General features: G+C 39.1%; 1 protein-coding gene across 2 annotated transcripts; it reads left to right on the forward strand.

The window, feature by feature from the left end:
- Positions 1–69: 69 nt before the first annotated feature.
- On the forward strand, positions 70–10,606 carry nudt3b (nudix (nucleoside diphosphate linked moiety X)-type motif 3b). 2 transcript variants are annotated; one of them, XM_086149909.1, is made up of 6 exons: positions 70–347; positions 2,229–2,339; positions 5,769–5,813; positions 5,909–5,993; positions 6,306–6,491; positions 6,641–10,606. In XM_086149909.1, exons 1-6 carry the CDS (start codon positions 249–251, stop codon positions 6,799–6,801), a joined length of 687 nt encoding a protein of 228 aa, XP_086006035.1. In that variant the 5' UTR covers positions 70–248; the 3' UTR covers positions 6,802–10,606. The 2 variants fall into 2 exon arrangements, with proteins under 2 accessions (XP_086006035.1, XP_086006036.1); XM_086149910.1 differs by having other exon boundaries at positions 6,306–10,606.
- The last annotated feature ends 18 nt before the right edge of the window (positions 10,607–10,624 follow it).

The raw sequence follows: 10,624 nt of genomic DNA on the forward strand, positions 1-10,624 counted from the left end.
CAGCGTGGATTAGGAGGTTTTCTTTCGCACGTCAGGCTACCGAGAGATCACTTACGTTGTAGGCGTAGCAGCTTCTTGTAATGGCGACTGTGCCGTAGATGTGCCGAGGTTTGTGAAAATGAAGCGAAGAAGAAGTTATTTCTATTGATTAAAACGCCGAGGTTCCCCGGAGGAGGACTTTGCGTCTACAATCGCCATCTTTACAAGTGGTAAACTTAGTCGTACTTTTGAACTTTTGTGCCCCCGAAATGATGAAGCTCAAGTCCAACCAAACCCGGACGTACGACGGGGATGGCTACAAGAAGCGGGCCGCCTGTCTGTGCTTCAGGAGCGAGACTGAGGAAGAGGTGAGTCCGGGGATGTCTTGGTCTGGCGGGCCACGCTAACACTTGCTAACACTAGCAGCTGTGTGTGCTTTTTGCTCGAAAATCAACATATGCGGCAACAGAGCTGTGTTTTTTTGCCAACACCTATGGATGGCTCACTTTTACTTAGAAGCTCACACTGCCGACACTCGTGATGTATTTTCATGATTATTTTCAGCCTATTCCTTCAGATGTTATGTAAGTTTAGCTGTCTGAATAGCAACCTCGGAGGTTAAAACATGCCGCTACAGCTAGATTTAACCCGCTAGCTTTTTGCTAATGCTAACATTAGCTTGCTAACCAGCTGTGCTCGCCTGCTGAAGGCAGCCGGCTATCGGCCAGCGAACACCTCCCATTGTATAGGTTGGAAAAAATAACAGTCGCCTTCATTCGTCGATACCAATGTTTAGATTTATGATACATCCACCCATGATAACCCCCTTTCATTTTGCGGAACAATTGAGGATCCAAGTATCTGTTAGTGTTCACCGTGTTAGCATCAATGCAACTGGTATTGCTAACATCGGGGGTTCATGGCAGTGTTAGCTTTAGCTAGAAGACAGCACTTGAGGCGATACCCGGCTAGCTTAACATACTGTTACACATCACATGACCTTAACATATTCGTGCATTCTTGCCTTTTTACTGCATGCACTTAACACTAATATCCACGTTAAGAAAAAAAAGCTGCATCCTCGCAACTAAACCGAACAGTAAACCCCGAGCATTCAATTAATTTCAACACTTGTGATTTGCCACCGCCCAGCCTATTATACCTGCGTGTGCTCTCACAGGAAAACCACCAGTAAACGTTATACTGAGATCAGAAGCGATCTGTGAAGCCGATATCTAGTCAACGCCATAACCAAAGATGGTTTATTTAGACGCAACACTTGTATGTTTTATTTATCCAAGCGACGGATAGGGGAGGGATACTAGCGACTGACGTGATTCTCAATTGAGTATTTAGCAGAGATTGAAATGATCGTAGCATGACCAGGTCGTAGCAAGTAACTTTTACCAGTCAATAGCCATACAGACAGATATCCAACGAAGCCATGGAATTTCCACAAAAAGTAGATATCATGAGCTCACCAGAAGTCCGTGGATAAATGAAAACTCTGACTCATGCCCCCATCTGACGGTGTGATTTTTTTTCCCTTCAACCACAGTGTAGGTGTGATCGAATAATTAGAGTTTATGTACTCTGGTTCTGAAATCAATTTGAAACAAGGTTTTCTGGTACATCTGGGGCTTGGGAAGAAGCAGATGAAAACAAAGCATTATTTTTTTTGGTTTTATTATCAAATAAACTGCTTTACTGGGTCAGAAACTTTTTTGTCTGTTGACACTCATGCAGCAAGGTGGCTGCATTTCCAAAGCAATACTTTTAAAAGTAGGCCCATGTACAATTACAATTGCTATTCCCAGACTCCACTGTCATTTTTCCTGTATTACTGATGTTCATACCGGGATGATGCTGCACCACTGGCTAAACCAAACAGTGTCTACATCGCTTCTACAGACACCATTATCATCAGGCTCTTGCTAATTTCAGTTCATGGCTGTGAGACGGCTTAACACATTACATCTAACTTTAATTAAAAACTATTTTGTCAGGGAAGCTATAACTTTTTAATGTTTTTGATACATAATGTTTTCTAGACATCTCATAAGGCAAACATCCGTACAAAATGATTAGATTATCGCAAGCATTGTGGATTTTTTTTTGTGAGTGTTTAATTGGACACAACTTCTGCCCTTCTTGAATGTAACTTGTTTAACTCAACTCCAATATAGTGTGAGCAGCACATTAAATTAAATCATATCATTTTGCTCCACCGGCATTGTCTTGCATTTCAGGTGCTACTGGTGAGCAGCAGTCGACATCCTGACAAGTGGATAGTTCCTGGAGGGGGAATGGAGCCCGAGGAGGAGCCCAATGTTGCTGCAGCTCGAGAAGTTTGTGAAGAGGTTGGTTATTTTCCAAGCGTCTTTATCAAATTCTTCACATGAAAAGTTTATCAATTTGTCAAAGGAGCCTACCTGTGAGCACTGGAAAAATCTATAAGTCTTATCTATTAATACAGGGGTGAGACATGCCTTTCTAGACTTAACACATACTCAGAAATATTTCCATGTGCAGGATTGTAAATAATAGTATTTATAAACTCATACGATGTTTACATTTCATTTCAGTCACTTCATATCTGTATTTAACACTGGACATCATACCCTGCCCTTAACTTACTTTGTTAATGTAGCCGGGGTGTTTGTATGGCCTGAAAGAAAGAGCCTAGCAACATGTAAGCTGTATCATAGCATCATGTTACACAGCAGTGTTTAGGTGTCAAACGAGGATACACTGAGATTGAACATCTGTTTCTGTTTCTATTCATACAGATAATGAAAGGAAGTCATCTCATTTCTTTTTTCAAGGTTTCAGTCAGCTATATCACACCAGTAGCCATTTTGCAGAGGTAGTTTGAAGGGTAGAAATTTAGTTAGTTTTTTTTCAGGTGTAATTGTGAGCTGGGATAGAAAATTAGTAAAAAGCACAGAACCTTAGTGGAAGACAATATCCTGCCTATACCTCCTTGGAGTGTATATACAGTGATGTACATGCATCAAATCACCCCTTTGAACAGTGCCAACAGGCTGTTGAAGACACAAAGTCTTAGATTGTCAGTGGTTGGCAGGTCACTGACCATATAAAGCCTATTCTCTATTTGTGATCCATCACAGTGACTGATGCTGATATCATGTCTTATCCTGGCCCTTGCTGTTTGGTAGCTTTGGCTGTTGCAGGACACCGGTGCCTGCCAACATATTTCCACCGGGTCAAAAGCAAAGTCACATCACCAGTGAGATCTGTTAAAAGTTCTAAAAGGCCACAATGAAAACGTACTTCATGCATCACCACGCACTCTGGTTTCCTAAGCCTCTTATTGGATAGTGGTGTAACAGGACGTAGTCTAATCCTGACAAGCTTATTCTGATGACCATATGAGTGGTGACTGATTTGTTATGCTTATTGGTTTGGAGTCTTTCCAGGGACATGATTGAAGAAGCATCACTTAGGAGGAGGCTGAAGATTTAGGAGGGCTCTTTTGTCACTCTATAATCTCTCCTTATGCTTAGTAGTCATACAACCTAATCCTGCACCATGAAGACACAGGACAGCATTGCATAACTTGAAATGCAGCCTCAGTCCAGTACAACTTCTTCTAAGATGATTCCAACAACTCCTATCAGTTCCTCAAATGCTAGATTTAGGAGATATTTTTCTGTCTCATTTAGACATAGGGGTTGACACTTGGCCTGTTATTTAATCTCTGGCCTATCTGTGGATTTTCTAGTGGTGGGCCTGCCTGTGCCTTTCCACATGATCTCGCTGGAGGCCTGAAAAGTGCAACACTGACACCGCGTTACAGTGTTTGGAGTCAACATTTATTTATAGACTGAAACTGGAACCTTAAGAAGCAGCAGAGTTGCCAGCAGGTGGCCTTACTGCGCATCCACATTTGACTTACATCTTAGATTTGAGATCTGCCTTGGAGTAAGACCAAATAGAAGTAGAATGTTCATGCTTACTACAAAACAGAACTTTTGCTTCTGAGCAGTTAAAAAGGCATATTCATCATAACTGCCAGTTTGAATACGATTGATTTCGGAAAATCCATATCAGCAGGATGATTCAATGATTTAATTCAATTTTGTGATGCGGGCGCCCTGTAGTGCCTTCATTCTCCAAGGAAGTCTGTTTCAATAACAATGTCCCACCCACAGCGCTCAGAGATGAAACTTTCCTCTTTACCACTTTTTCTTTGGTGAGACAAGCCAGTTACAAAAGCCAGCCGGTGGTTGGTAGGAAGAATATAACAGCACAATTTACAAAATTCACTCAGTAGTGTGAGTGTATGTTCTCACTCCTCCCCCCTAGATATACAAACACATGCCAAAGGACATGCCATTGGCACACATACTTCCTGAGTGAATGGCTTTCAAATAGTTGGTAGACTTCATTCCAGTAAACACAGTTTAATAATATTCTAATCCTGTGCAAGGATTTTGCAAAGCACAATCCATCACAAAAATGGTGTGATGACTTTGTTAAGTTTAACTCATTCCTTGCCAGAGTAGGCCTGGGCAGTATTTGAATATATATAAAATGATGTAGCTGTACTGTTGCATTGTATTTTTATATTGAAAACTATGATATACAATTTAAAGGTGTCTTTCAAGACACAGATCACTGTTTTTCATGTGACAATCATTGGTTTTCATTTATACAATTCTGTAAGAAACACTTTGCTTCCCCAGTCATTTGTTGTTTTAGAAATCATGGCGAAGGGACATGCAGGAACTCAGCTCTAAAATGTGCAAAACATATCTACAATAAGTATGAAGCAGCAGGCAAGAAATTGGCTGCAGTTAGAAGTAACCTACAAATAAAAAACAAACCCATCAGAGATGCTCTTTCAAAGTTCACAAAAATATTCCAAACCTTTTCACAAGGATATAAATAAAATGGGACAAGATAATTGCAATGTCAATTTAGCAAACTGAAGTGTATGCTGTCACACTTAAATTAAATATTACTTTCAAAGAAGGGGTTTGAAATACTGATTATTTACCCAGCCCTATATCAGAGCAAAAAAAGGCAACTTCTTTTGTTTCTTACTCTGGAGTATCAGCAAAGAGCAATCAATAACAGGAAGTCAATTTATAAATAGAGAACATGAGTTCCATGCTGTACTTCATTGTCATATGTACCTCAATTAATAGAAGCAAACCGTTTTATACTGCTTATAAGTCTGCTTCCAGTATTTATTAATTAAATATATCCTTGAGTTGGGTGTATGTATGTATGTATGTGTGTGTATATATAAAATGGTATTTTGAAGAATCCATTCATTTGGCACAGAATACAAGCTATTCAACATAGTTATAATGAATGGGGTCCCTGATCAGGACATAGCTGTTCTAATTCTGGGGATGTTAGGTTGCAGTGGTGTAAAATATAAACAAAGGGAACACTGAGAATGAAAAAGTCAGTTAATTCTATTGTGATGGTGCAACACAGGGAATTATCAGTCTGTCTCCTGCCTCCCTTTTCCCTGTTTGTGTGTGTGTGTGTATGAACAAACTGTTGGCTTTCTTTGATGTATTCTTAATAAAAATGAATGTGTATTGTCAGCAAAGGTATTTTCACAAAACATTGCACAAAGAAAAACACATTGAAGCCAAATATTCAATAATCTAACATTTCCTTCTGTTATGCCCTCCTGGAGTCTTCGCTACCTTTTTACTTTTCCTATTATAAGAATTTCCTCAGTGGTCTATTGTAAGTGTGTTCTTTAAAATCGCTGACTTTTTTTTGCTGCTTTTTGTCTTTTTCAGGCTGGTGTTAAGGGTACTTTAGGTCGCTTGGTTGGAGTTTTTGAGGTAAGGTGGCATTTATTTGTTGACCTTTCAAAGCTATTTGAACATCATGATACCCTTGGGTGAGATTAAAAGTACATATTCCTTTCTCCCCACAGAACCAAGAGAGAAAACACAGAACCTATGTGTATGTTCTAATTGTAACAGAAGTACTGGAGGACTGGGAGGACTCAGTCAACATTGGTAAACAGCACTTGTCAACTTGTCAAAATGGGATCATATGTGCAAAGTTCTCAGGCTGTCACATGGCGTCAGTAGTTTGATAAATCCTTGTTTTTCCCCCACATTTGGGTCATATTACTGTGTTCAGATTTTACTGTCGGTTTGTTGGGGGGGGATTACAGCCCTGGCTTGTTTTCTGCTCTTGTGATTTTACCCATCAGTGTCGTACACAGCACTGACAATTAGCCAAAACCTCCCCCTATAATGCTTTTATTCTCTTGTTGTCTCACATGTTTGAACTTGTTTCACAGTGGCGTCTTGTTCTTTCAACAGGGAGAAAAAGGGAATGGTTTAAAATAGACGATGCCATACAATTGTTGCAGTGTCACAAGCCGGTGCAGGCCACTTACTTCGAGGCTCTCCAGGAGAGTTGCCTGACCAGTAACGGAACACCTTTGGTGGCCACGATAGGCGGGGAGCTCTCCCCCTCCTACAGCATCAACCAGAGCTCCGTTTCGGGTATCAGATAACTAAAAACCATAACTGACACCCCCTGGAGCTTTCGCCACCACTTGCGCTTACATGTCTTTCTCTTCTCTTTTTTCTTCTCTCCTCCTCCTCCTGTCTCAATAACATGGTTTGCCTTGCCAACTCCTTTGTGCCAGAAGTGTGGCACAGACTTGATGACAAGTGTTGGGTGAATAGTCTGCATCACTTTGTAAATGTAATTTTTGACTCCTTTTATTTCCTTTTTATTTACAATTGCATGAAATGTTCCCTTACTCCCCTATTTCTCTTTTCCTCAACATGCCCCTTAGTGGGGTGTTAATTGAATGCGAGAACTACTTTTTACTGTTGTAATGTAAAAGTGTAAACTTAGTGCTTAAACGGAAGGCTTTTCGATGGTCCTTTTAACGTCTCCTCCATTTTTTTCAGTTATTTTATGTGAATTAATGTGCCCATTAGTGTACCTTCTCCCCTGTTATAAAAGATTGGAAATGTTCTCTGTATGTGAATGAACAGAAGTGTGGGAAGTGACTTTGTCTTGCATGAGCACTATTATGTCTGACTGGCTTGATGCAGACTGTGCAACATACTTGTGCAAAAGGTTTTTAGATTCTCTGTTTTTCTTTTCACGTTCTGATGATGCGGCGACATGATAGTTTTAAATTAAGCGTCGATATGTCTCTTATTGGGAAAGCTGGCCAAGCACTACAAGTGTCACTCTTGAGAAGAGCAAAATTACTGTAAGAGTGAAAGAATGTCAACATACAATGTAAAACACCCCCTCCCCTTAGTGTATTTACCTCCTTTTCATCCTTTTATGTTTTCTCGAAATATGCTTTCTTTGTGACTGACTGAAAAGTCTTCCTCCAGATACTGAGACAATAGTCATAGTAAATTTCAAAATCATGGACTTGTAATTTCAAAAGAAAAAAAAAACAGTACATATCAACTAAGTTATTAAAACCAATTTCATGTTCTACTCCTCATTTAGTTTGGTTAAAAGCAATTGTTTACATTGTGTTTGTAACATAGCACAGGTGACTTTATCAGGCACTTTTAACTTTGGTCATGATTTTTTTTTTTTTTTAAATATCCACCCTCCTGTTTAGTATTTAATCTGCATCTCCAAAAAAAGACTCAAACCACATGATTGACATTGAAAGTAATGAAATCTATAATGCTGTCTTTGGCAAGATGCAGAACAAACAAGCCTTGTACAGTTTGAGACTGTGTTTTTAACTTGTAAAATGCTTTTGGATACTAGATTTTTTTTGTTTTTATTTTTTTTCCTCTCCAATGTCTGGCAAGTCTCTTTAGCTGAGCTGTGTCACTCGGCAGCTGGCTCAATACTGTGAAACTCGAGACGCTGTAGATAGCATGTAAGAGGTTTTTAATGTAAAGTGTTTATTTCTGTATAGATGAAAGGTTAAGAGTACAAATGACAAAACACCTCTTGCACGTCTATGAATGCTACATGTCATTTCAACCGTGGCCGGAAGAGCTGATTGAAGCTGTGGCGCTGGCTTTTGGAACAGATGGCAGGTTTCATGCTTTGTTTAGATGGTAGACATCAGGGGCTCGAAAACAAGGAATACATCCAACTTTAAAGAACCAATTTATGATTGAATATTCAACAAATCCTCACTTTTGTGTCTTAAACCAAAACAAATTCGTAACAGTAAATGTTTGTTCATTACCGCTCTGGCCATCTTATTAAGCGTGCGAACTACCACTGGTTTATAAATGATTGAATCTTCACAAGTCAGCCCACTTTATTTTCTCTTCGTGGTTCCTCTCTGCTAGTGTCTGTCGGTCATTAGCACAATACTATGGATTTTTGTTTTTTAATTACCAAGATTTGAACCTATAGTAACTGACTTGTCCCACTGCGCTCACTGGCATGCCACAGAACTTTTTCTGCTGGTACCATCAGATAGCATTTAGTCTATCTCCTGGCAGAAGGAAGATCAAAAAGACACATAGAAATATCTTATGTTGAGCTGATTGTCACTTATGTTCTTGTCTGGCCTCTGAGCTTTAACCCTGACAAATATTAAATGGCCATTGAGTTAATGGATTGATAGAATCGATGGGAGATTTTCTCTTAAGAGCCCCCAGCAGGCTGGCTTTATACAGAGAAATCTGCAGCCTTTATTGCTCGCATTTTAGTTGCATAGTGTAAAAGCTGTGGAGGCGAGCAGGCATCTAATTTGAATGTAAACTGTCGCTTACAAACATCTAAGCTACATGCAAAATGGCTTGATGGTTCAGCCGAACAAATAGCCCATAACATGCCAGATCATCTCCAATTACTGTTGATACTTCAGGATAATTTTTTGTGATAGGTTTCAGCTCAACAACATAAGAGAAAACAATCCTTATGCGTGGCAGGCGCAGTTAGCACCTTTGTGAGGAGTTTGTATGATCTCAGCATCAGCTAACTATCATCACCCTACGCCTAGTTGTCTTCATTTGCACAATCATTTTGATGTTTATAAATATTTATTATGAGATTGTCTCATGATACCTCATGAGATAAGTCATATAATTCATGCAAGATTGACTATGTTAACATTTCTTTGGGCTATCTGCTGAATCAATACATGGACAGCAGCTGACAGATGTTTATATTGAAATATTACTGCAATTATTAAAGTCAGCGGAGATCAGATTAGGTATTTTGACAGAAAACGGAAGACAGTACTCAAATATGAACATTAATGTAATCACATTTGCACTCACTGGATAGGGTGATTTTGAAAACATTCATGTCACAGTGTCTTCGTATTTCAAGAAACTGGTTAAGCTTTATCAAATAACGAGGAAGCTGTGTTTCAAGCAGCTTGCAAAATGCAACTATCAATAAAATATAAAATTCCCTGAATGAAGCCGGCCTTGCACAGATGGGTTATCGCTGTTAAATTGAGTATTTAAGATCATGCACTATTACATCAAACCAAATTTGTATACTATAATCAGGTAAAATTAAGGTAATGGGAGAAAAATCTATTGTTTGAACTTCAGACAAGCAAACCTTAGAAACCAACTTTTTTTGTTTTGGGTTTTAATTTACAAGGAAGCAAAGTGTCCTGATAAATAAAGGTTTCTTAAGACTCCTCACATACTGGCCTGTGATCTGGACTAAAATTGATATTCTGAATAACAATTTAGATAAGGGAAGTGTAAAGTCTCCTGAACAGAAGACAGACTTGATTTTAATCAGTGTATCAGAAAGGAGTGGCAGCCAAGGTCTTAGTTTGATTCCCTTTGTGGAACATCAGGACATCAGGAAATGTCCAGTTGATGTTCCTGTCTCGACCTAAACCTGCATTTAAGTACTAAGGGCATCTGCCTGTATGTGATGGTACAAAAAGCCAAATTAGGTAAATTAATAAAGATGAAATAAAGGTTTGAAGATGAAAGGTACTGCCTGAAAAACTGAGGATTTTCACATGTATCAGCCAGTGACTTAATTCATGTCCATATTTTTTGTTTATTAGTCTGTTTCTAAAAGGCTAACGTCTTGTAGATGTTTAACATGACACCATTGCAACTAGGTCAATGTTGGGCTTCTTTTAGAATATTTGGAAACTGCCCCTGAATTCTAAAATGTTCTTGTGTAAGAGGTGGTTTAGGCTGTAAATGGAGCTACCATCTCATCAGCTTTAAAGGGGCCTCAATTGAGCAAACTTGCACACTTCCTGGCGACTGACATTGAAATTGCTCCTTTATATGGTATTGAACAATTGAGTTCTAAAGTTAATTGGGGCTACGGGTGGTCTCCTTTAACTGGCTCCATCTTGTGGCCAAAGCAAAGTGTTCATTGATAAAAGCACATTTAGCGCCTGAGGATTCGAACATGGTTATGTTAAATGTTTGCATACTTCTCATGCACAAGTAAGAATTGATTTTTTTGTAAGACTGCCCAAAATATTCTAATTAAATAGTTAGACATGCACTTGTTGCCATTGACCTCTGCCTTGTTCCATACTTTAAACTGTATTCGACAAGGTATGTGTCACCTAAGTTTTTCGTTCCTGTCTTGTCGTTTGGGACTGTGGAATCAAACCAGTGCGAGCAGACTGAAGATTGTAATATAAATGTGCCAACAAATAAACACCAGTATTTCACTTTGACATCTGTGT

Source organism: Fistularia commersonii, chromosome 7 (assembly GCF_037954325.1).
Source record: "Fistularia commersonii isolate RoL2024-O1a breed Wild chromosome 7, RoL_Fcom_v1.0, whole genome shotgun sequence".
Taxonomy (NCBI): Eukaryota; Metazoa; Chordata; class Actinopteri; order Syngnathiformes; family Fistulariidae; genus Fistularia; species Fistularia commersonii.

Excerpts from the sequence above, each read along its gene's own strand:
- nudt3b (XM_086149909.1), top strand. The coding sequence starts at position 249 with ATGATGAAGCTCAAGTCCAACCAAACCCGGACGTACGACGGGGATGGC. Across the intron at positions 348-2,228 it reads GGAGCGAGACTGAGGAAGAG|GTGCTACTGGTGAGCAGCAG; the intron begins GTGAGTCCGGGG and ends CTTGCATTTCAG. Across the intron at positions 2,340-5,768 it reads CTCGAGAAGTTTGTGAAGAG|GCTGGTGTTAAGGGTACTTT; the intron begins GTTGGTTATTTT and ends TGTCTTTTTCAG.